The 27,510-nt window shown below is 43.2% G+C and overlaps 1 protein-coding gene across 2 annotated transcripts in view; it reads left to right on the top strand.

Moving 5' to 3' along the window:
* Nucleotides 1-27,510, top strand: part of lrrtm4l1 (leucine rich repeat transmembrane neuronal 4 like 1) — a 63,950-nt gene that overhangs the window by 16,710 nt on the left and 19,730 nt on the right. The window contains exon 2 of one of the 2 annotated variants that reach the window (XR_008753952.1): nucleotides 12,445-14,155. Coding sequence is in view for 1 of the 2 variants with exons in the window: in XM_055874501.1 (XP_055730476.1) it covers nucleotides 12,445-14,084 (1,640 nt within the window). In the remaining variant the exon portion in view is untranslated. The remainder of the gene's footprint in view (nucleotides 1-12,444; nucleotides 14,156-27,510) is intronic. The other variant, XM_055874501.1, reaches the window with a different exon arrangement.

Below are 27,510 nucleotides of genomic sequence, written 5' to 3'. Positions count from 1 at the left end.
CGTCTGGTAGGTAGCCTGGACTGTGGTTGATTTGAACTGCATCGCCCCCTAGCGGTCATACGTAGGACTATATCTGAATTGTGAATTCACATCATTTTATGATGGAATTGAAATGGTAAGACATTTTTTTACATTTGTCACAACCCTAATACTTGTTTGTCAGAGTTTAAACATGTTTACATGGATGAATGGCAACTGAAATCCAGAACCAAAGGACTGTGAGATGAAAGATAAAACAAGGCCAGAGTTTTTTGTAATTATCTCTAACTGTCTAGCTTTTATTTTAGTGATTGTTATTTCTCAAAGATGATATCTTTAAAAAAAAATATTTAGGTTCTTTAGTCGTTTAAGTTTACACTAAAAGTTTTTCCATTCCAAAAATGTATTTCTAAAGTATGTATACACTGAACAAAAATAGAAATGCAACATGTAAAGTGCTGGTTCTATTTTCATGAGCTGACATAAAAAATCCCAGAAATGTTCCATATGAACAAAAAGCAAGTGTCATGCTAACTGTGTGAATGTCCACCAGAGCTGTTGCCAGATCATTTAATGTTAATTTCTCTACCATAAGCCACCTCCAACGTCATTTTAGAGAATTTGTCAGTACGTCCAACCGGCCTCACAACCGCAGACGACAAGTACCCATGCCAGCCCAGGACCTTCAGATCTGGCTCCTTCAACTGCGGCATCGTCTGAGACCAGCCACCCGGATAAAACTGTGGGTTTGCACAACCAAAGACTTTCTACACAAACGATCAGAAACCTTCTCAGGGAAGCTCATCCTCACTAGGGCCTCGACTTGACTGCAGTTCGGCGTTGTGACCGACTTCAGTGGGCAAATGCTCAACTTCGATGGTCACTGGCACGCTGGAGAAGTGTGTTGCTCATGGATGAATCCCAGGTTCAACAGACAGACAGCGTGTATGGCGTTGTGTGGGCGAGCGGTTTGCTGATGTCAACGTTGTGAACAGAGTGCATCATGGTGGCAGTGGGGTATGGTATGGGCAGGCATAAGCCACAGATAACAAACACAATTGTATTTTACCGAGGGCAATTTGAATGAACAGAAATACCATGACGAGATACTCAGGCCCGTTGTTGTGCCATTCATCCGCCACCATCACCTCATGTTTCAGCATGATAATGCACAGCCCCATGCCGCAAGGATATGTACAGTCGTGGCCAAAAGTTTTGAGAATGACACAAATATTAATTTCCACAATGTTTGCTGCTTCAGTGTCTTTAGATATTTTTGTCAGATGTTACTATGGAATACTGAAGTATAATTACAAGCATTTCATAAGTGTCAAAGGCTTTTATTGACAATTTCATGAAGTTGATGCAAATAGTCAATATTTGCAGTCTTGACCCTTCTTTTTCAAGACCTGGCATGCTGTCAATGCTGTCAATTAACTTCTGGGCCACATCCTGACTGATGGCAAACCATTATTGCATAATCAATGCTTGGAGTTTGTCAGAATTTGTGCGTTTTTGTTTGTCCACCCGCCTCTTGAGGATTGACCACAAGTTCTCAATGGGATTAAGATCTGGGGAGTTTCCTGGCCATGGACCCAAAATATCGATGTTTTGTTCCCCGAGCCACTTAGTTATCACTCTTGCCTTATGGCAAGGTGCTCCATCATGCTGGAAAAGCCATTGTTCGTCACCAAACTGTTCCTGGATGGTTGGGGAAGTTGCTCTCAGAGGATGTGTTGGTACCATTCTTTATTCATTGCTGTGTTCTTAGTCAAAATTGTGAGTGAGCCCACTCCCTTGGCTGAGAAGCAACCCCACACATGAATGATCTCAGGATGCTTTACTGTTGGCATGACACAGGACTGATGGTAGCGCTCACCTTGTCTTCTCCGGACAAGCTTTTTTCCGGATGCCCCAAACAATCGGAAAGGGGATTCATCAGAGAAAATGACTTTACCCCATTTCTCAGCAGTCCAATCCCTGTACCTTTTGCAGAATATCAGTCTGTCCCTGATGTTTTTCCTGGAGAGAAGGGGCTTCTTTGCTGCTCTTCTTGACACCAGGCCATCCTCCAAAAGTCTTCGCCTCACTGTATGTGCAGATGCACGCACAGTGAGTGCCCCGATCCCGCAGCGGAATCAACTTTAGGAGATGGTCCTGGCGCTTGCTGGACTTTCTTGGGCGCCCTGAAGCCTTCTTCACAAGAATTGAACCGCTCTCCTTGAAGTTCTTGATGATCCAATAAATGGTTGACTCAGGTGCAATCTTACTGGCAGCAATATCCTTGCCTGTGAAGCCCTTTTTGTGCAAAGCAATGATGACGGCACATGTTTCCTTGCAGGTAACCATGGTTGACAGAGAAAGAACAATGATTCCAAGCACCACCCTCCTTTTGAAGCTTCCAGTCTGTTATTCGAACTCAATCAGCATGACAGAGGGATCTCCAGCCTTGTCCTCGTCAACACTCACACCTGTGTTAACGAAAGAATCACTGACATGATGTCAGCTGGTCCTTTTGTTGCAGGGCTGAAATGCAGTGGAAATGTTTTTTGGGGATTCAGTTAATTTGCATGGCAAAGACGGACTTTGAAGTTAATTGCAATTCATCTGATCACTCTTCATAACATTCTGGAATATATGCAAATTGCCATCATACAAACTGAGGCAGCAGACTTTGTGAAAATTTATATTTGTGTCATTCACGACTGTACATAATTTCTGGAAGCTGAAAATGACCCAGTTCTTCCATGGCCTGCATACTCACCAGACGTCACCCATTGAGCATGTTTGGGAGGCTCTGGATCGAAGTGTACGACAGCGTGTTCCAGTTCCCGCCCATATCCAGCAACTTCGCACAGCCATTGAAGAAGAGTGGGACAACATTCCACAGGCCACAATCAACAGCCTGATCAACTCTATGTGAAAGAGATGTGTCCCTCTGCATGAGGCAAATGGTGGTCACACCAGATACTGACTAGTCTTCTGATCCACGCCCCTACCTTTTCTTTTAGGTATATGTGACCATTCCCAGTCATGTGAAATTCATAGATTAGGAGCTAATGAATTTATTTAAATTGACAGATTTCCTTATATGAACTGTAAGTCAGTAAAATCTTGCAATTGTTGCATATTGAATTTATATTTTTGTAAAGTGTATATAAACTCTGTTGCCAATTTATTAGGTATTAGTACCATCTAGTACCTGGTCAGAGCCCCCTTTGATTCCAGAACAGCCTGAATTATTCAGGGCATGGAAACATTGCTCAATTGGTATCAAGGGAAACATTCCCCACACCATTACACGACCACCAGCAGCCTGTACCATTGACACCAGACAGGATTGGGCCATGGACTCATGCTGCTTATGCCAAATCCTGACTCTGCCATCAGCATGACACAACAGGAACTGGGATTCGTCAGACCTGGCGATGTTTTTCCTCTCCTCAATTGTCCAGTGTTGGTGATCGCGTGCCCACTGGAGCCTCTTCTTCTTGTTTTTAGCTGATGGGAGTGGAACCCGGTGTGGTTGTCTGCTGCAATAACCCATCCGTGACAAGTACCAATGTTGTGCGTTCAGAGATGCCATTCTGCACATTACTCAGACCACTGTTGTAGAGGTCGACCGATTATGATTTTTCAACGCCGATACCGATTGTTGGAGGACCAAAAAAAGCAGATACCGATTAATGGGACGATTTTTATATATATATTTGTAATAATGACAATTACAACAATACTGAATGAGCACTTTTATTTTAACTTAATATAATACATCAATAAAATCTATTTAGTTTAATGAAACATGTTCAATTTGATTTAAATAATGCAAAAACAAAGTGTTGGAGAAGAAGATAAAAGTGCAATATTTGCCAAAGGTAAAAAGCTAACGTTTAAGTTCCTTGCTCAGAACATGAGAACATATGAAAGCTGGTGGTTCCTTTTAACATGAGTCTTCAATATTCCCAGGTAAGAAGTTTTAGGTTGTAGTTATTATAGGAATTATAGAACTATTCTCTCTTTACCATTTGTATTTCATATACCTTTGATTATTGGCTGTTCTTATAGGCACTATAGTATTGCCAGCCTAATCTCGGGAGTTGATAGGCTTGAAGTCATACACTTGCTTGAAGCACATGCTTGAAGCACAGCGAAGAGCTGCTGGCAAATGCAGGAAAGTGCTGTTTGAATGAATGCTTACGAGCCTGCTGCTGCCTACCACCGCTCAGTCAGACTGCTCTATCAAATCATAGACTTAATTATAATATAATAACACACAGAAATACGAGCCTTAGGTCATTAATATGGTCAAACCCGGAAACTATCATTTCGAATACAAAAAGTGTATTCTTTCAGTGAAAAACGGAACCGTTCCATATTTTATCTAACAGGTGGCATCCCTAAGTCTAAATATTGCTGTTACATTGCACAACCTTAAATGTTATGTCATAATTATGTACAATTCTGGAAAATTAATTAGTCTTTGTCAGGAAGAAATGGTCTTCACACAGTTCGCAACGAGCCAGGCAGCCCAAACTGCTGCATATACCTGTCACGCCCTGACCTTAGAGATCCTTATTTATTCTCTCTGTTTGGTTAGGTCAGGGTGTGACTCGGGTGGGAGAATCTATGTTTTCTATTTCTTTGTGTTTTTGGCTGAGTATGGTTCCCAATCAGAGGCAGCTGTCTATCGTTGTCTCTGATTGGGGATCATATATAGGTTGTCATTTTCCGTTTGGGTTTTGTGGGGAGTTATTTTCTGTTTAGCTGTTTTGTTGCCTGACATAACTGTGCGCTTTCATTTTTTCTACTTTGTTATTTTGTTGCGGTGTTCAGTTTATTAAAAATCATGAACGCCTACAACGCTGCACCTTGGTCTCCTTCATCCGACGAGTGCCGTTACAATACCCTGACCCTGCTTGCACAGAACGCAAGAGAAGTGACACAATTTCCCTAGTTAAAAGAAATTCATGTTAGCAGGCAATATTAACTAAATATGCAGGTTTAAAAATATATACTTGTGTATGGATTTTAAGAAAGGCATTGATGTTTCTGGTTAGGTATACATTGGTGCAACGACAGTGTTTTTTTCGCGAATGCGCTTGTTAAATCATCACCCCTTTGGTGAAGTAGGCTGTGATTTGATGATAAATAAACAGGCAGCACATCGATTATATGCAACGCAGGACAAGCTAGATAAACTAGTAATATGATCAACCATGTGTAGTTAACTAGTGATTGTGTTAAGATTGTTAACAAGATACGTTAAATGCTAGCTAGCAACTTACCTAGGCTCCTTGCTGCACTCAAGTAACAGGTAGTCAGCCTGCCACCCAGTCTCCTCGTGGGGGTGTAATGTAATCGGCCATAATCGGTGTTCAAAAATGCCAATTACCGATTGTTATGAAAACTTGAAATCGTCCCTAATTAATCGGCCATTACGATTAATCGGTCGACCTCTACACTGTTGTACTGCACCATTATTTATGTGGCCCGCCTGTTAGCTAGCATGATTCTTGCCTTTCTCCTTCGACCTCTCATCAACGAGCTGTTTTTGCCCACAAGACTGCCGCTGACTGGAAGTTTTTTGTTTGCCGTACCATTCTCTGTAAACCCTACACCCAGTCGTACGTGAAAGGCCCAGGAGGCCGGAAGTTTCTGAGATACTGGAACCGGCGCACTAGGCCCCGACGATCATAGCACACTCAAAGTCGCTTAGGTCACTCATTTTGCAAATTCTAATGTCCAATCGAACAGTAACTGAATGCCTTGATCAAATCAAATCAAATGTATTTATATAGCCCTTCGTACATCAGCTGATATATCAAAGTGCTGTACAGAAACCCAGCCTAAAACCCCAAAAAGCAAGCAATGCAGGTGTAGAAGCACGGAGCTAGGAAAAACTCCCTAGAAATGCCAAAACCTAGGAAGAAACCTAGAGAGGAACCAGGCTATGAGGGGTGGCCAGTCCTCTTCTGGCTGTGCCGGGTGGAGATTATAATAGAACATGGCCAAGATGTTCATAAATGACCAGCATGGTCAAATAATAATAATCACAGTAGTTGTCGAGGGTGCAACAAGTCAGCACCTCAGGAGTAAATGTCAGTTGGCTTTTCATAGCCGATCATTAAGAGTATCTCTACCACTCCTGCTGTCTCTAGAGAGTTGAAAACAGCAGGTCTGGGACAGGTAGCACGTCCAGTGAACAGGTCAGGGTTCCATAGCCGCAGGCAGAACAGTTGAAACTGGAGCAGCAGCATGGCCAGCTGGACTGGGGACAGCAAGGAGTCATCATGCCAGGTAGTCCTGAGGCATGGTCCTAGGGCTCAGGTCCTCCGAGAAAGAGAGAATTAGAGAGAGCATACTTAAATTCACACAGGACACCGGATAAGACAGGAGAAGGACTCCAGATATAACAGACTGACCCTAGCCCCCCGACACAAACTACTGCAGCATAAATACTGGAGGCTGAGACAGGAGGGGTCAGGAGACACTGTGGCCCCGTCCGATGATACCCTCGGACAGGGCCAAACAGGCAGGATATAACCCCACCCACTTTGCCAAAGCACAGCCCCCACACCACTAGAGGGATATCTTCAACCACCAACTTACCATCCTGAGACAAGGCCGAGTATAGCCCACAAAGATCTCCGCCACGGCACAAACCAAGGGGGGACGCCAACCCAGACAGGAAGACCACGTCAGCGACTCAACCCACTCAAGTGATGCACCCCTCCTAGGGACGGCATGGAAGAGCACCAGTAAGCCAGTGACTCAGCCCCTATAATAGGGTTAGAGGCAGAGAATCCCAGTGGCGAGAGGGGAACCGGCCAGGCAGAGACAGCAAGGGCGGTTCGTTGCTCCAGAGCCTTTCCGTTCACCCTCCCACTCCTGTGCCAGACTACACTCAATCATATGACCTACTGAAGAGATGAGTCTTCAGTAAAGACTTAAAGGTTGAGACCGAGTCTGCGTCTCTCACATGGGTAGGCAGACCATTCCATAAAAATGGAGCTCTATAGGAGAAAGCCCTGCCTACAGCTGTTTGCTTAGAAATTCTAGGGACAATTAGGAGGCCTGCGTCTTGTGACCATAGCATACGTGTAGGTATGTAAGGCAGGACCAAATCGGAAAGATAGGTAGGAGCAAGCCCATGTAATGCTTTGTAGGTTAGCAGTAAAACCTTGAAATCAACCCTTGCCTTAACAGGAAGCCAGTGTAGGGAGGCTAGCATTGGAGTAACATGATCAATTTTTTGGGTTCTAGTCAGGATTCTAGCAGCCGTATTTAGCACTAATTAAAGTTTATTTAGTGCTTTATCCGGGTAGCCGGAAAGTAGAGCATTGCAGTTGTCTATTCTAGAAGTAACAAAAGCATGGATTCATTTTTCTACATCATTTTTGGAAAGAAAGTTTCTGATTTTTGCAATGTTACGTAGATGGAAAAAAGCTGCCCTTGAAACAGCCTGTCTGCCTGCTTTATATAGCAAGCCACGGACATGAGACTCACTGTCTACCTAATAAACTGGCTACTGAGAGCCTTCAGAAAGTGTTCATACCCCTTGACTTATTCCACATTTTGTTGTGTTACAACCTGAATGCAAAATTGATTAAATTATTGTTTTTTCTTCACCCATCTACACACAATACCCCATAATGACAACGTGAAAACATTATTTTTAAGATTTTAGAAAGTTTATACAGAAATATATCATTCACATAAGTATTTCTACCCTTGAGTCAGTGCTTTGTAGAAGTACCTTTGGCAGTGATTACAGTTGTGAGTCTTTCTTGGTAAGTCTCTAAGAGCTTTCCACACCTGGATTGTGCGACAGTTGCCCATTATTCTTTTCAAAATTCTTTAAGCTCTTTCAAATTGGTTGTTGATAATTGCTAGACAACCATTTTCAGGTCTTGACATAGATTGTCAAGTAGATTTAAGTCAAAACTGTTACTCTGTCATGCAGGAACATTCACTGTCTTCTTGGTAAGCAACTCCAGTGTAAATATGGCCTTGTGTTTTAGGCTATTGTCCTACTGAAAAGTGAATTAATCTCCCAATGTTTGATGGAAAGCAGAAAAGCAGGTTTTCTTCAAGGATTTTGCCTGTGCTTAGCTCCATTCTGTTTCTTTTTTGATACTGAAAAACTCTCCAGTCCTTAACTATTACAAGCATAGCCATAACATCAAACAGCCACCACAATGCTGGAAAATATGGAGAGTGGTACTCGGTTATGTGTTGGTTTGGATGTTATGTGTTGGATTTGCCCCAAACATAACATTTTGTATTCAGGACAAGAAGTGAATTGCTTTGCCTCATTTTTTGCAGTATTACTTTAATGCCTTGTTGCAAACAAGATGCATGTTTTGGAATATTTGTATTCTGTACAGTATTGTAGAGTAACTACAATGTTGTTGATCCATCCTAATTTTTCTCCTGTAACAGCCATTAAACTCTGTAACTGTTTTAAAGTCCTTCCTCTCCGGCATATGAGCTAGAAAGGATGCCTGTATCTTTGTAGTGACTGGGTGTATTGATACACTAACCAAAGTGTAATTAATAACGTCACCAACTTCCATGTCTGCCCCCCCCCCCCCCCCATCTACCAATCGGTGCCCTTCTTTGCGAGGCATTGAAAACCCACACTGGTCTTTGTGGTACAGTATGTGTGGAGTACATAATCAGGTAATCTTTTAAAAAGCATATTAAACACTATTATTGTACACAGTGTGTCCATGCAACTTATTAAGTGACTTGTTATTCAAGTTTTTACTCCTGAACTTATTTTAGCTTGCCATAACAAAAGGAGTTGAATACTTATTGACTCAAGACATTTCATTTTTTATGAATTTGTAAAAATGTGAAAAACATAATTCCACTTTGACACGATGGGTAATTTTGTGTAGGCCAGTGACAAAAAAAAATCTAAATTGAATCCATTTTGAATTCATTCAAGGGGTGTGAATTCAGTCACTCTGACAGAGCAGTATACAATATGTATGTGTGTGCGTATGTATATACAGTATTTAGTCAGCCACCAATTGTGCAAGTTCTCCCACTTAAAAAGATGAGAGAGGCCTGTAATTTTCATCATAGGTACACTTCAACTATGACAGACAAAATGAGAAAAAGAAATCCTAAATTACTATAACCACGTTTCCATCAACAGTTTTTATGTGAGTACTGCATAAAAGAACATCTTGACCGCTACAGTATGATGGAAACAGTAAGTTTTGGTACAATTTTACAAATGCTGACAGATAATTTGTTTGTTTGACATGGTGGGATCTTTTTATGTCTGTAAGATTAATTATGCGAGAAATTGCGGTGGAAATGCCTTCATGCGTAAATATTGCTATAATAACCATCATATTGAAGAAACTTGGAGTCACAGATGAAATAAGTTATGATGAAATCCACAAGGTGGTGAAAGTGCATGGTGATGAGATTGATGCTACAGTTGAAGTCGGAAGTTAACATACACCTTAGCCAAATACATTTAAACTCAGTTTTTCAGAATTCCTGACATTTAATCCTAGTAACAATTCCCTGTTTTAGGTCAGTTTGTATGCCTCCTTGTTCCCACATGCTTTTTCAGTTCTGCCCACACAGTTTCTATAGGATTGAGGTCAGGGCTTTGTGATGGCCACTCCAATACCTTGACTTTGTTGTCCTTAAGCCATTTTGCCACAACTTAGGAAGTATGCTTGGGGTCATTGTCCATTTGGAAGACCCATTTGCGACCAAGCTTTAACTTCCTGACTGATGTCTTGAGATGTTGCTTCAATATATCCACATAATTGTCCTCCCTCATGATGCCATCTATTTTGTGAAGTGCACCAGCCCCTCCTGCAGCAAAGCCCCCCCACAATATAATGCTGCCAACCCCGTGCTTCACGGTTCATCAGCCCAGAGGACATTTCTCCAAAAGTACGATCTTTGTCCCCATGTGCAGTTGCAAACCGTAGTCTGGCTTTTTTATGGCGGTTTTGGAGCAGTGGCTTCTTCCTTGCTGAGCGGCCTTTCAGGTTATGTTGATATAGGACTCGTTTTACTGTGGATATAGATACTTTTGTACCCGTTTCCTCCAGCATCTTCACAAGGTCTTTCGCTGTTGTTCCGGGATTGATTTACACTTTTCACACCAAGGTATGTTCGGTTCCACTGGATGTCATAAGGTGAATGCACCAATTTGTAAGTCGCTCTGGATAAGAGCGTCTGCTAAATGACTTAAATGTAATGTAAATGTAAATCTCTAGGAGACGGAACGCGTCTCTTTCCTGAGTGGTATGACGACTGCGTGGTACCATGGTGTTTATACTTGCGTACTATTGTTTGTACAGATGAACTTGGTACCTTCAGGCATGTGGAAATTGCTCCCAAGGATGAACCAGACTTGTGGAGGTCTACAATGTTTTTTCTGAGGTCTTGGCTGATTTCTTTTGATTTTCCAATGATGTCAAGCAAAGAGGCACTTTTTGCCTCTTTGAAAGTTTGAAGGTAGGCCTTGAAATACATCCACAGGTACACCTCCAATTGACTCAAATGATGTCAATTAGCCTATCCGAAGCTTCTAAAGCCATGATATAATTTTCTGGAATTTTCCAAGCTGTTTAAGGGCACAGTCAATTTAGTGGATGTAAACTTCTGACCCACTGGAATTGTGATACAGTGATTTATAAGTGAAATAATCTGTCTGTAAACAATTGTTGGAAAAATTACTTGTGTCATGCACAAAGTAGATGTCCTAACCAACTTGCCAAAACGATAGTTTGTTAACAAGAAATTTGTGAGGTGGTTGAAAAATTTGTTTTAATGACTCCAACCTAAGTTTATGTAAACTTCCGACTTCAATTGTACATTCAAATAAATATCAAGGGTCTTTTTCTGGTGACATGATGATCGATGCTTGACTGCCATTTGACAAATACAAATATTAACGCTCTTATCCATAATAATGTCATAATGTAAGTAGACTATCCGCACTGTATCTGTGAGCTAGAGTGCATGTGTCAAGACCACAATGGGCACACTTGCTATTTAACGCAACAGTTTTTGTGACAAAACTATTGGTAGAGTTGAAAATGCAATGGAAACACATTGAACTTTAGATTTTTATTCAGTACATGAAAACTTAAGCGAAGTACATGTTGTGTGCACTAAGTCATCACTCCCTGATTTTTATCTGCATCAATTCAGTATAGTGGAAACACACCACTGGTGGGAAAATGCGCATATTTTCTTTATGCAGATTTTTGAATACTCACATGAAAATCGGTCGCCAGCATCTGACTGTGATATGTGGTTGGCTCACATAGCGACCTTAATATGAATGCAATAACTGTGTCGCTCTGCATAAGAGTGTCTGCTAAATTACTTAGAACATTTACATTTTATAGATACGTTTCAATATTCAATTGTTTCATTGAGGGCGTGATATCTAGCGTTCATCAGTGGCATGATGTGCCAGTTATGTCATTTCAGTAAATAGGGAATTGTTACACATTTTTGTCCTCACGGATATCAAACAGGGAACACTGCCCTAGAGAATGGGCTGCTTTGATCAGGGGTCCCATGTCAATGTACTGTACGGAGCCTCTGATCTCACACCCACACACACACAGTCATCCATCCATAACCTAGAGACCTCCTCGATTACTTTGAAGTAACAATCCAGCTCAAGGTGCCACTTCATGGACACATCAGTTCTCAAGGGGATTCAATTTTGCTCACTGTCACGTCACACTGTCTTTATGCGCAAAGGGAAGACATCACACAGCAGGCAGCAATGTGCCTCAATTAGAGCTAAATCTACAGGTGTTCTTGTTTCCTAACAAATGGTTTTAAATGGGGACAAGACGTTATTATCTGCTGCACAAAGAGAACAAAGCAGAGAAGAATAGGATCAAAGCGTTGAATCCCAGAGGGGGTGAGAGGAGTGTTATGTGTCAAGACAAGTAGGGTCTTGTCTCCTGACTAGTTTATCAGGGCATAGGCCTGTAGTCTGTGTGCTGTCTACTGAAGCATTAGAAAGGCAAGGAGCTGTAACACAAGACTATGAGCCTTGCACAGATTCACCGGGGCGAAAAGAGAGTACAATTACCCAGTACAAACATTGTGTGTGTGCACTTAGACATATTTGCAATGTCAATCAACAGACCTTGAAAGCGTAATATTCATAATACACTAACTGTTGTACACCAATTTCAAATTAATTGCAACGAGAATTTGAAAACATGATGTATAGGTGTTTACTTATATGTATTAATTTCAAATCAAATATTTTTCAGAATATCCTTTTACAATGTACGGAACATCCTTGAATGTGGCTATGATGAACGTACTCTAATTGAACTATAAAATCATTAATATTTATAATTTTATGGGTATTTCCATCTATGTGGACTAGTAAGAATTCCTCTCTAACATGCCTGTTTCTTCTCTCCCTTTCTGTCTCTCTATCCGTAGGTTCTAAGCTGTGTGATGGACGACTGGCGCACCTCCCACTCCTCCTGCTCCTCGTCCTCCAGGCCCTGCTGCTGCTCTGCTCTGGTGAACGCACCTGCCCCCACAGCTGCCGTTGTGAGGGGAAAATCGTCCATTGCGAGTCAGCTGGCTTTTCAGATGTCCCTGAGAACATCTCAGTGGGCTGCCAAGGCCTCTCTCTCCGCTACAATGACCTGCACACACTGCTCCCCTACCAGTTTGCCCACCTGAACCAAATCCTCTGGCTCTACCTGGACCACAACCAGATCTCTGCTCTAGATAGCCGGGCCTTCCAGGGGGTCCGCAGGCTTAAAGAGCTGATCCTCAGCTCCAACAAGATCTCTCAGCTCCACAACGCCACCTTCCACGGGGTGCCCAACCTCCGCAGCCTGGACCTGTCCTACAACAAGCTGCAGATGCTGCAGCCGGGGCAGTTCCACGGCCTGAGGAAGCTGCAGAACCTCCACCTCCGCTCCAACGGCCTCACCAACATCCCCATCCGGGCCTTCCTGGAATGTCGCAGCCTGGAGTTTCTGGACCTGGGCTACAACCGTCTCCGGGCCCTCACCAGGACCACTTTCCTGGGGCTGCAAAGACTCATGGAGCTGCACCTGGAGCACAACCAGTTCTCCCGGATCAACTTCTTTCTGTTTCCACGTCTTGCTAACCTGCGGGGGCTCTACCTGCAGTGGAACCGCATCCGAGCAGTCAACCAGGGCCTGCCCTGGAGCTGGCACACGCTGCAGAAACTGGACTTGTCTGGCAACGAGATCCAGACCCTGGACCCAGCCGTATTCCACTGCCTGCCCAACCTACAGATCCTCAATCTGGAGTCCAACAAGCTGTCCAACGTGTCCCAAGAGGCAGTGTCTGCCTGGATATCCCTGACCTCCATCAGCCTGGCGGGTAACGTGTGGGAATGTGGGACAGGCATCTGCCCACTAGTGGCTTGGCTGAGAAACTTTCGAGGCACTAAAGACACCACCATGATATGCAGCAGCCCAAAGCATCTGCAGGGAGAGAAGATCATGGATGCTACGAGGAACAATGGAATTTGTGAGGAAACGGACTACTTCCAGACAGAAACGCCTTCCCCGACCCCAGATTTCATTGAGACGACACCCGACCCAACCCCTGCTCACACCAGCCCCCCTCCACCCCTGCCTCCACCTACCACCCTGGTCCCCCTACCCCCACCTTTGCCTCAGCCCCTTCCCCGCCCCACCTTCCCAAGCCGGGTAGGAATTGACCCCAGAGACTCCCCTCCCCAGGCTCCACCCTCCCTCCGCAGCCTGGTGGTGACTCAGCCCCCAGAGTTGGAGCTCATGTCCTTCCACAAGGTAGTGGTGGGCAGTGTGGCGCTCTTCTTCTCCATGTCGCTCATCCTGACCGTCATCTATGTGTCGTGGAGGCGCTACCCGAACGCTGCACGGCTCCTGCAGCAGAGCTCCGTGGTGGGCCGCAAGCGACGGAAAAAGAGCCCCGAGCCAGAGCAGAACCTGAGCTCCCAGCTGCAGGAGTATTACATGAGCTACAACCCGGCCGCCACCCCGGAGGGTTTGGAGGTGCTCGGGAACGGGACTGGCTCCTGCACCTGCATCTCTGGCTCCAGGGAATGCGAGGTATGACCCGTCACATCAGCCTTTAAAAACAAAACCCCAAAAGCAAAAACACAAAGGCTCAAGAAAGAGAGGTAAATTCTTTATCAGGCATACACTGTTAAACCCCCATGCAGCTTTTGTAATTGTATTTTTAAATCATCACTGTATGTCTAATACATCACTGTGTGTGTTTATTTAATGAAAATAACTTCAAAATATATTTTAATGATTTATTTCCCTTTGTTAGGAAACTCGTTTGAAGATATTTACATGCACAGCCCTGATTGGCTGATGGTCTAGAGCCCACCCCCTTACCCAGATGAACAGTCATTGGTCTATTATAATCTGATTGCATTGTGATATCACCTGGGCCAAAAGATCCGTCCCACCTGAACAGGCTGAAATTCCAGGCGTTGTTTTCAAACCGCTCTTACACGAAAACGGCATTTTCACAATATCAGAGGGTTATTTCGACCTCATAGTGCAAAAAAAAGTAATACAAAATGGGGTAAGCACCCTTGAATCTTGGTTCATAATACGGTCGATTTAGAACCTTGACGGTTTCCAATTATTTCTGCGGTTTTGATTCATAAATCGAACGAGACACTGGAAACTTACATTTTTTATTTAGAACCAGGAGGCAATGGTAACCTAGCTCGGGTTCAGGGAGCTGCATTATTACACTGCCACGTGTCATGTTCAGCTCTCTGGCGTTAATGCACTTTGTTTCGTTTTTTGTTTGTATAGTTTATTTACCAATCAGCTTATTTTCGTACAGCGGTGTGCTTCAGCAGCATTTTGAGGCACAGTATTTAATCATGCACATGATGAAAAGCAAAACCATTTTGCATGGCTCCAGTGACATCCTGGATACACTGTTCCTGCTTTAAGGTGTCACATAAGTCATTGATACGGCATCATGGCTTGGCTCCTTGGATGGTCAGATATACTGTAGATTAGTCACAACATCATGTTTGTTATGTTTACCACACTCATAATATGTGTGTGTTTAATCTATAGGGGTATTTCTTTAAAGGCCCAAATTAAAGACAATGCAGGAATTACTTTAGGGCCACTAGCTAGTTTACAGTACATAACCCCGTCTTGACCTAACTGAAAAGTGAAGCTCTCCAACTCATAAGATTCCAAAAAAAAAAACTCTAAGTCTATTCAAGCCAAATCACAACATGGATTAATGAGGTATTGATCAGCATTAGTAGGATCCCCCATAATAGAGCGACTGGACCTGCCCTGGCTGCCTGTCTTCTCATGTGGCAGGGTAGAAAAAGGAGAGGTGGAGATCAACATGGTCCCAGTCTCCATGGCTGGATGCCTATTACTTGTGGCTTATTTAAAGGACCAATCTGCAGTTGCTACATCAAATGATGGACTTCTAAATGAATGATATGTACCCATTGATTCTTGAAGATTATAACTTATAAATGCCTCGAGCTTAGTTCACTTGTTGTACCCCATCAGAACCTAAAATATAAGCTTGTTTAGTCCAATGTTTGTAAACAAAGTAAATGTAAATAAATACTGAAAAGCCTCAAAACATGGTTAAAACTATAGTGTAGATATCATGAATGTCAATCCTTGCATCCATCTATGAATTTGAGAGTGGCCCGTCCCTGAGCTTTTTACCTAAACAGGGCCGGGGACTATTCTATGTTATTATTTTAACTGCTGATTGCCGCTTAAACTGCCTCGGTGACCCTATACGAGCTGCATGTTAACATCAGAAGCCTCCTCCCTAAGTTTGCTTTATTCACTGCTTTAGCACACTCCGCCATCCCTGATGTCCAAGCTGTGTCTGAGTCCTGGCTTAGGAAGGCCACCAAAAATTCTGAAATTTCCATCCCCAATTACAACATTTTCCGTCAAGACAGAACTGCTAAAGGGGGCAGAATTGCAATCTTCTGTAGAGATAGCCTGCAGGGTTCTGTCATACTATCCAGGTCTATGCCCAAACAGTTTCTACTTCTAAAGATCTTCTATTTTTTCTACGAGCTTCTACTTTTAAAGATACATCTCTCCAGAAATACGTCCCTCACCGTTGCCGCTTGTTATAGACCCCCCTCAGCTCTCAGCTGTGCCCTGGACACCATATGTGAATTGATTGCCCCCCATCTATCGTAAGAGTTCGTACTGTTAGGTGACCTACATTGGGATATGCTTAACACCCTGGCCGTCCTACAATCTAAGCTAGATGCCCTCAATCTCACACAAATTATCAAGGAACCTACCTGGTACAACCCCAAATCTGTAAACATGGAAACACTATCACCACTGATAAATCCACGATAATCGAATTTCAAATTTCAATAAGCATTTCTCTACGCCTGGCCATGCTTTCCACCTGGCTACCCCAACCCCGGCCAACAGCTCTGCACCCCCCACAGCAACTGGCCCAAGCCCCCCCCCCCCGCTTCTCCTTCACCCAAATCCAGACAGCTGATGTTCTGAAAGAGCTGCAAAATCTGGATCCCTACAAATCAGCTGGGCCAGACAATCTGAACCCTCTCTTCATAAAATTATCCGCCGCCATTGTTGCAACCCCAATTACTAGTCTGTTCAACCTCTCTTTCGTATCGTCTGAGATTCGTAAAGATTGGAAAGCGACCGCGGTCATCCCCCTCTTCAAAGGGGGGGACACTCTAGACCCAAACTTTTACACATCTATATCCATCCTCCCCTGACTCTCTAAAGTCTTCGAAAGTCAAGTGAACAAACAGATCACCGACCATTTCGAATCCCACCGTACCTTCTCCTCTATGCAATCTGGTCACTGGTGCACCAGTAAGCGTCAGCTGTCAGTGCAGCTTACCGATTGCTGCAGCTGTACACAGCCCATCTGTAAATAGCCCATCCAACCAACTACCTACCTCATCCCCATATTTGTTTTTGTTTTTCTGCTCTTTTGCACACCAGTATTTCTACTTGCATATCCTCATCTGCACATATATCACTCCAGTGTAAATTGCTAAATTGTAATTACTTTGCCTCTATTGGCCTATTTATTGCCTTACCTCCTTACTTCATTTGCACACACTGTATACATATTTTTGTATTGTGTTATTGACTGTACGTTTGTTTATCCCATGTGTAACTCTGTGTTGTTTTTGTCGCACTGCTTTGCTTTATCTTGGCCAGGTCGCAGTTGTAAATGAGAACTTGTTCTCAACTGGCCTACCTGGTTAAATAAAGGTGAAATAAAATAAAACATTTGTCCCCCTGCCTGCCAGACTGCAGTAGCTACGGCCTTCTTTAGCCTAGTCTCTGAAGCCGCTTAACTCAACAGTGTGTTTAGTAAAATAGTAGAGGGCATAGTGGAAGGGGCATTCGGTTAGCTCCCGCCTGTTTTGGGGAGATTTATGGTAATCATAAAAGAGCCTTAGCAATACGGGTAATCCCAAAGCTTATGATAGGGCTGTTTAATGCAGATGGATGCCCCAGGCCTGCCAGGATGAGGCACTTATTTATACCCAATACCAGGGTAATTACAATCACCAGCACCACGTCTACGTTTGATCTCAGGAAGCATGTTTCCCTGTACAGATGCACTGTTTTATCAATGGATACGCACCTGAAGTGATTTAGTAAAATGGGATTATTTATGCTCCGAGAGGTATCATTTTGGAAGGAGGAGAGAGAAAAAGTAAGGTGTTTATTAAACTCAACTGGAAGGAACCAAAGATCACAGTAAGCAAAAACTAAAACCCTGTAAATGTTTGGTTTGTATAATGAGTAAATTAATTCACACACTTGTGTGTTTACACGTTGAATGAATGATGCTATTATAGTGCTGCAAAACAAAAGAAGTCCACAGAACCAATGTTATCCATATGAATGATCACTTTACGATCAACATTGTTTACCCTTACTGCTCCCTGCAGTTTGCTAATTGTTTTATCAGTTTAGATTTTTGCCTCTGTCTATGCAGCTAAGTAAGCCTCCAGCGTCATTTATTGTAATAAAAGTATAAGGCATTTATTTGATTTCAAAACACCCATGGCACCGACGTCAAATTTTCATTCTGCACAAACCCTTTTCTAATTATTTTTAAATGCCCCACCTTTGAATTATTTGAGAAATATTTCATATAGCACCTATAGGAACCAAGTTACCAAGCCATTCCTTAAAATAACTCTTAATGGCTAAGCTCCTCTATGACAAGGAGTGCTGTTGCGTGGCTAATTCTTTTGCACTCTGTCAACATGTTATGCCCTTAATCCATGGAGATACAGAGACCTCGTATTACCTGCAAAGTGATTAACTCAACTTTAAAAGCTGGCATAGTATTTCTGATTGGAACTTCATTTAATTCAATCTGAGTTTTTTCTCAGACAATGCATGGATTTTCCCGGAAGGGGATCCCAAGGCTTGTACTTTCTTGTTTTCATGGAAACATGCCAGTGAAATGTAGCCTTAGTACAAATGTGTTTCTGCCCATTACAGTGACAAAATGAATCTCATCATCTCAAACACACACAGACACTGTCCTCTGCAAAGTACTAAAGGGGGTCTACAGCAGGTTTTTTTTCTATGGTATGTTGTTGCTCATTTCGGGGAATGTTTAATAATTGAGCAGCAGGCGTCAGCTCGGTTTAGCTTGATAAAAGAGCCATATTGCCGACCAGCACAGCCTTTCATTATGGCTCAGTGCAGTGCAGGCAGTCCCAACGGAAAGCGGTGAGAAAGACTGTAAGTTGCGGCCCGTTCTCAAGAGGAGGACGAGAGAGGAATGCTGCATGCTGGGTCAAAGCCCAATTAAAGCACCAGGGAGAAAGGATCAGAGATGGTGTGATTTTTCCTCTGAGGCTGTTTCAGTTTGGTCATCAAAGGTGTTTGGACTCACCAAAACGTAAATTGTTAGTTATGATGTCAAGACTGGTTTACTGTGCAAGTGCCAATAGTATGATTATAACTGGTGAACACAAAACTGGGTAGTTTATACAAAGGTAGTTTGTACAGAGGCATATTTCTTGCCTATAAATCAAAAATATAATAATTGAGAGGAAGTCTATGCTTTATGCTCTGAAAGCTCAATGCTATGCTTTATGCTCTGTAAGCTCAATGCTCTGCTTTATGCTCTGAAAGCTCAATGCTATGCTTTATGCTCTGTAAGCTCAATGCTATGCTTTATGCTCTGAAAGCTCAATGCTATGCTTTATGCTCTGTAAGCTCAATGCTATGCTTTATGCTCTGAAAGCTCAATACTATGCTTTATGCTCTGTAAGCTCAATGCTATGCTTTATGCTCTGAAAGCTCAATGCTATGCTTTATGCTCTGTAAGCTCAATGCTATGCTTTATGCTCTGAAAGCTCAATTGGAACAGATTTACATTCAGACAGCTCCAAAACACTTACATTTGTGTTCAATCACGTGTACACTACAATGCCCCCCCTCTGATATCTCCTTTCAAATAGAGAGAACGAGTGTTTTCTTGCCAGTGGTAATGGAAAATAGCGCTGAGACACAAACTGAGAGCATAGTCACAATAAATACATTTTCATATGGTAGAAGTCACAACAGAGATGTTACACATATTTGAGTTTGTTGGCTGAAACAATGAACCCCTCAGGAAATAATAGCCATGGTTTGATGACATAAACAGCGGTTAGGTGCAATTAATGGAATACTTTTACCTTGAAGAGTGGTCATCAGGATAAGCATTCAATCAGCATGACAGTTTGAGTATTACTATGGTGCATAGCTTCAATTGAGTTAGGCCCCTTTTCCCCATCAGGCAATTAAGAGCTACACTGCTTACCGTTACTGTTAAAGTGACAGAACATTGTTTGCTTCCTCCATGGATATGGTCAAGATAGGATGTTTAAAGTGATGCTCAAAGGTTTTTAAAATAATTTCATCGTTTTTTAAAAAACTTTTATGATAGATCTCTGTCATCAGCGACCATCCATCATTTGCTCAGGTATATTAGCAGAAACATCAAGCCAAACATAAAGAAAAGGGATGAGCAGTTTTATGTCCCTTTTATTCTGAAACCTAAGTTGAAATGGCCAACATTAAATACAGTGCATTCAGAAAGTATTCAGACCCCTTATTCTAAAATTGATTAATAATTTTTTATCCCTCAATCTACACACAATACCCCATAATGACAAAGCAATTTTTTTTACATTTTATTTATAAAAACAAAAAACAGAAGATACTTATTCACAGAACTATTCAGACGCTTTGCTATGAGACTCGAAATTGAGCTCAAGTGCATCCTGTTTCCATTGATTATCCTTGATGTTTCAACAACTTGATTGGAGTCCACCTGTGGTAAATTCAATTGATTGGACATTATTTGGAAAGGCACACACCTGGCTAAATAAGGTCCCACAGTTGACAGTGCATGTCAGAGGAAAAACCAAGCCAGGAGTTCAAAGGAATGGTCCATAGAGCTCTGAGACAGGATTGTGTCAAGGTACAGATCTGCGGAAGGGTACCAAAATATTTCTGCAGCATTGAAGGTCCCCAGTGGCCGCCATCATTCTTAAATGGAAGAAGTTTGGAACCACCAAGACTCTTTCTAGAGCTAGCCGCCCGGCCAAACTGAGCAATCGGGGGGGAGAGGTGACCAAGAACCCGATGGTCACTGACAGAGCTCCGGGGTTCCTCTGTGGAGAACCTTCCAGAAGGACAACCATCTCTGCAGCACTCCACCTATTAGGCCTTTATGGTAGAGTGGCCTTACGGAAGCCGCCACTCAGTAAAAGGCACATGACAGCCTGCTTGGAGTTTGCCAAAAGACACCTAAAGTACTTTCAGAACATAAGAAACAAGATTCTCTGGTTTGATGAAACCAAGATCGAACTCTTTGGACTGATTGCCAAGCGACACGTCTGGAGGAAAACTTGCACCATCCCTATGGTGAAGAATGGTGGTGGAAGCATCATGCTGTGGGGATGTTTTTCAGTGGCAGGGACTGGGAGACTAGTCGGGATCAAGGGAAAGATGAACAGAGCAAAGTACAGAGAGATCCTTGATGAACACCTGCTCCAGTTCACTCAGGACCTCAAACTGGGGGCGAAGGTTCACCTTCCAACAGGACAATGACGCTAAGCACACAGCCAAGACAACGCTGGAGTGGCTTTGGGACAAGTCTCTGAATGTCCTTGAGTGGCCCAGCCAGAGCCCGGACATAAACCCGATTGAACATCTCTGGAGAGACCTGAAAATATATGTACAGCGACGCTCCCCATCCAACCTGACAGAGCTTGAGAGGATCTGCAGAGAAGAATGGGACAAACACCCCAAATACAGGTGTGCCAAGCTTTTAGTGTCATACCCAAGATGACCCGAGGTTGTAATCTCTGCCCAAGGTACTGCAACAAAGTACTGAGTAAAGGGTCTGAACACTTATAAAAATGGGATATTTTAGTTTTATTTTATAAATTAGCAAAAAATTATAACCTGATTTTGCTTTGTCATTATGGGGTATTTTGTGTTTATTGATCAGAAAAAATAACAATTAAATTAATTTTAGAATAAGGCTGTCGGCCTCCCGAGTGGCGCGGAGGTCTAAGGCACTGCATCGCAGTGATCCTAGAGATCGTGGTACGAGTCCAGGCTCTGTCGCAGCCGGCCGCGACCGGTAGACCCATGGGGTGGTGCACAATTGGCCCAGCATCGTCCGGGTTAGGGAGGGTTTGGCCGGCAGGGATGTCCTTATCCCATCGTGCTCTAGCGACTCCTGTGGCGGGCCGGGCGCATGCACACTGACACGGTCGCCAGTGTTTCTTCTGACACATTGGTGCTGCTGGCTTCCAGGATAAGCAGGCATTGTGTCAAGAAGCAGTGCGGCTTGTTTGGGTCGTGTTTCGGAGGACGCACGGCTCTCGACCTTTGCCTCCCGAGTCCGTACGGGAGTTGCAGCGATAAGACTATAACTACCAATTTTGATACCACGAAATTGGGGGAAAAAAGGAGAAAAAATTCAATAAAAAGAATAAGACTGTAACGTAACAAAATGTGTCAAGGGGTCTGAATACTTTTCGTATGCACTATAAGGCTATTCTATATAGCTACAGTTGAAGTCGGAAGTTTACATACACCTTAGACAAATAATCTAAATTCAATTCACAAATCCTGACATTTAATCTTGGTAAAAATTTCCTGTCTTAGGTCAGTTAGGATCACCACTATATTTTAAGAATGTGAAATGTCAGAATAGTAGTAGAGAGAATGATTTATTTCAGCTTTTATTACTTTCAACACATTCCCAGTGGGTCAGAAGTTTACATACACTCAATTAGTATTTGGTAGCATTGCCTTTAAATTGTTTAACTTGGGTCAAATGTTTCAGGTAGCCTTCCACATGCTTCCGACAATAAGTTGGGTGAATTTTGGCCCATTCCTCCTGACAGAGCTGGTGTAAACTGAGTCAGGTTTTTAGGCCTCCTTGCTTGCCCATGCTTTTTCAGTTCTGCCCACAAATGTTCTATAGGATTGAGGTCAGGGCTTTGTGATGGCCACTCCAATACTTTGACTTTGTTGTCCTTAAGCCATTTTGCTTAGGAAGTATGCTTGGGGTCATTGTCCATTTGGAAGACCCATTTGCGACCAAGCTTTAACTTCCTGACTGATGTCTTGAGATATTGCTTCAATATATCCACATAATTTTCCTCCCTCATGATGCCATCTATTTTGTGAAGTGCACCAGTCCCTCCAGCAGCAAAGCACCCCCACAACATGATAACCCCCCCCCCATACTTCACGGTTGAGATGGTGTTCTTCGGCTTGCAAGCATCCCCCTTTTTCCTCCAAACATAACAATGGTCATTATGGCCGAACAGTTCTATTTGTTTCATCAGCCCAGAGGACATTTCTCCAAAAGTACGATCTTTGTCACCATGTGTAGTTCCAAACCGTAGTCTGGCTTTTTTATGCCGATTTTGGAGCAGTGGCTTCTTCCTTGCTGAAGCAGGTTATGTCGATATAGGACTGATTGATTTGCACTTTTCACACCAAAGTACGCTCATCTCTAGGAGACAGAACGCGTCTCCTTCCTGAGTGGTATGACGGCTGCGTGGTCCCATGGTGTTTATACTTCCTTACTATTATTTGTACAGATGAACTTGGTACCTTCAGGCATGTGGAAATTGCTCCCAAGGATGAACCAGACTTGTGGAGGTCTACAATGTTTTTTCTGAGGTCTTGGCTGATTTCTTTTGATTTTCCAATGATGTTAAGCAAAGAGACACTGAGTTTGAAGGTAGGTCTTGAAATACATCCACATGTACACCTCCAATTGACTCAAATGATGTCAATTAGCCTATCAGAAGCTTCTAAAGCCATGACATCATTTTCTGGACTTTTCGAAGCTGTTTAAAGGCATAGTCAACTTAGTGTATGTAAACTTCTGACACACTGGAATTGTGATGCAGTGAATTATAAGTGAAATAATCTGTCTGTACACAATTGTTGGAGAAATGACTTGTGTCATGCACAAAGTAGATGTCCTAACCGACTTGCCAAAACTATAGTTTGTTAACAAGAAATGTGTGGAGTGGTTGAAAAACAAATTTCAATGACTCCAACCTAAGTGTATGTAAACTTCCGTCTTCAACTGTATATATGTTTATTTTTGTGATATCTTGTTTGTTATGATCATGAGCATCTTGCTACAGGTAGCAATAGAAACAGCTTACTGTTTATCTCAAAGGCTGTGAAAAGTCAAACTGAAAACCAAGTGTACAGTATTAGGATTTTGTGTAAGATATTTCCATGTCAAAAGATTTCATGTCAGGTATAACTGCCTTTTTGATCTCCTTCTACTCAAAAAGAGCTGCCCCTTTTTCAAAGCTCGCTACATACGTAAGAAGCGGAAATGTTCTTTGATTTCAAGTAAACCATAATCTGGTTTCATGTCCTGAATATTCTCCAGATTCTAGATATCACTGGTGACGTGATCTTATACAGTTCATCAGAATCATCGCATTGTGCTCCGTGTTCCAATATAATATCATCAGGCAGAGGCATGAATATAAATCAGTGTCAAATCAGTGCCACTAGTTGAGGTATTGTTCAGACCAACACAGCCCACTGTTTGCATGTCCCATGGCTAATTTCCCCTCCAGTACGTTTCACTTGACAAGTGTCTCTCTAAAAAACGTTTACTGCAGGGATGGGCAACTCCAGTCCTTGGGGGCCGGAGTGGTGTCACATTTTTTCCCTATCAAACACAGCTGATTAAACTCATTTAATTCTAAACTAAGATCATGATTAGTTGATTATTGGAGTCAGCTGTGTTAGCTGGGCCTGGGGCAAAAGTGAGACACCAATCAGGCCCTCGAGGACTGGAGTTGCCCATCCCTGATTTATAGAACACTTTCATTAAACACTGCCATTCTGTCTCTCTCTCTCTCTCTCTCTCTTCGGCTTTAAGTAGCCATTAAGTGCTCAAATCACGCATTCCACTGAGGCTTGTTAATGAATATGCAATAGCTTCTGGTTTGATATTTTGTCCCCATTTTTCAAATCCGGTCTCATCCATACTAACGGGATCTATGGTCTGCTAGAGAGCTGCTTAATGTGTTGGTCATCCGATTTTTTTCACTATTATTTTATTATTAATTAACTGATGTGTTAATGGATTCAGTGAGCATTTCACAATTGTCTATGTAAAGACTGGAGGTGTGGGGTAGTCTCATGGTTGAGTGGAGGGTTTAGGTGGTGAATGATGAACTAGTCCCTGAACACTCTCTCCATCGTCTAGCTCCACTACATCACACTCCCATTGACTCTCTAAAGGAGAGTCTAAATCTGTCTATAAAAAAGCAGTGACTGACGGAAACGAGACTAAACAGCACTGAGCCCAGTGAGGCAAACAAATGATGCCGCTGATCGTTCTTACCTGTTGATATCCTGAGCTTAAAATCCTCAACTGTGTCTCAGTAGCAGGATTTTGTTCCTGCCTAGACTGCAGGCATGACCTCAAATTGGTGCCAATGTGCAGTAGTTTCCCGGACGCCTTGTGTGAAAACTATGGCTGCAAGGATAGGATACCCCAGGCCCATGCAGACTATTCCCTCATCCCAATCCCCCAACACTACAGTCCCTACTGAAGTGTTTATTAATAGCTACAGCTGGCACTGTGGGTCCTGAAGCTAAGACAAATAGGGAGAGCCAGAGTCTGCCTGTTTTACAGCAGATCTGAGACTGACAGTGAAGGGAGAGATCTATGGCTGATCTGTTGCTGTGACACTGGAAGGAAACAAACGCAGTGGCAGTGTGGAACCTCATATCAAAGACCTACCCCCTCCATTGCCTTAAATTGAATTCTGTAATCTTCTACCTGCTCCTGTTTCATATTGCCACCGGCTCTGGCAGACACTTTGTACTGTGTCCACAGATAACAGTAACACCTACCCACCTTCCAGTTCACCCACACACACTGCTGTAGCCTACATACTGCTACGCAGACACACATACACTGGCTACACACACAATATGTTGAATCACACACAGCCGGTGATTGGGAGTGTGTTATTATTTAGAACAGACAAAGGCAAATTGACAGTGTTGTCCAAGTGCCCCCGCGCAGGTCTTCAGTGTCAAGCCATTTGTCTTATTAGAAACCTCAACCCCCTTGTGCTGCCCTTCCCTCCCCACTTCCTGGTATCACTGTGGTCCATAAGTAAGAAGAGGTCAATTAAGTGGGCTGAGGGACAGAGAGAAAAAAGCCTCCAGGGATTCAAACTGCAATTGAAAGCAAAGAATGAGCTGCTCCTGCACTCCTGTTTCTATTTATATCAAGAAGAGGGATCAAGGGAACATGGATCCATCTCCTGAGATAGGCTTAAGACAGTCCTACAGCTCTGTATGTCCCTCTACTTGTGATGGGTCGTTCACGAACGAACGGCTCTTTTTTGACATATTTTTGGTGAACTCCAAGAACCAAACCGCATCTGTGATATGTTCATGTGTTTGTTTTGTTTTTTTGCATACTGTTACTGCAAGCGTTCTCATTTTGCAGTACTGAACGAAGAGCCATTTGGGAGCCAAATGTACGTACAGTTATGAATATAACTACTGTTCCCTGGGGGGAACGAGATATAACATACTATGGAGAGTCAACGACCAATCATATTCACCTGAAATCCCGCCCAACAGGCCACTGGATGCCGAGCCCGTCCTTGGAAGCCCCACCTTTCTGGCTTTAATACCGGGGCTCGCATTAATTTCCTCAATTCAGTACCACTCTTCAGCGAGCCCAAACTCCATAATGGTGCAGAGCCAAAATATTTTATACCTCGTTTCCTCCTTCAAGGAACAGTAGTTATATTCATAACTGTACATTCCCTTTCATTAGGTCACTCGGTATAACATACTATGGGACAAACAATCTTGCCCCAAGCCGGCTCGGAGGGTACCAAACTATGAGGCCCACGGCAGCCCAAGCACACAAGGGTTCCACTAGCCTCAAAAAGGGGTTTCAGAAGCCTAATACTTACCAGAGATACCTGAACTGTCAGATCCTCATGAGGCCTGAACTTTGAGAGCCCCATATAGGGAACCAGACCCTGCTGCAACTTGGCTATGCATACTGACACGCTGCCACTGCAGCCCAAGTCCATAGACCCCACAGTTTCAAAAACAATACTTACCTTGTGAGCCTCAAATGTCAGAACTCACACAAGGAACCGCAACTCCAAAACAACAAAACACCTGTCGTTTCTTGGTAAAGCGCACAAACGTGCTGCATAGCATCAAGCAGAGTCAATGAATCATGGCAGCCCGGGGCTCAAACCCACAGGAGACTGTGGTAACCCTGATGAATGCGCAATTTATGAGCTGCTGCACCCCAAGGCAGCCCAAGGCTTAAACCCACAGGGAACTGTGGTAACCCGGATAAATGCGCAACCTGCACAGTGCCTAACACCCACTCCCGGACCCAGCCATAACAACACTATGAGCCACACTGGGAACAGTTACATCCAAGCAATAAAACCTCACAATGGTATGTTGGGAACCCCAACTCGCTGCAGCACACATCACCAATCCTTATGCCCCTAAACAATGCACAAGAAGCTGCCACACCCCTGGTGGAGTAAGCACGCACACCGCTAGGCAGCCCTTTTCCTTTGCTGTCATATGCTAGGGAGATCCACAATCCAATGAGGAAGATGCTGCTTCGAAAGCGCCCTACCCCGAGTTGTATTATGGAAACAGACAATAAGCTGGTCACAAACTCTGGTTCTTCCTTTAAAAGTTTTGAGCTTATGCCGCGACCGTTTATGGTAGATGGTGGCAGACTGTGGTAAATTGCTTCGTTCGGGCAACAATGGCTGACACTTAAATAATGTGCCATAGAATTCTGCGGCACACCGTAAGCTGTGCTGCAACTTTTAAAGGAAGAGCCACTGTCTCCTTGGTCCTATCCATACATGTGCGTAAAGTGCGCACCGGACACAGGCTATGATTCCTCTGTTGT

The sequence above is a fragment of the Salvelinus fontinalis genome, chromosome 21, assembly GCF_029448725.1.
Source record: "Salvelinus fontinalis isolate EN_2023a chromosome 21, ASM2944872v1, whole genome shotgun sequence".
Taxonomy (NCBI): Eukaryota; Metazoa; Chordata; class Actinopteri; order Salmoniformes; family Salmonidae; genus Salvelinus; species Salvelinus fontinalis.
The sequence above is the reverse complement of the archived record's forward strand: the minus strand, read 5'-3'. Positions and strand labels throughout refer to the sequence as shown.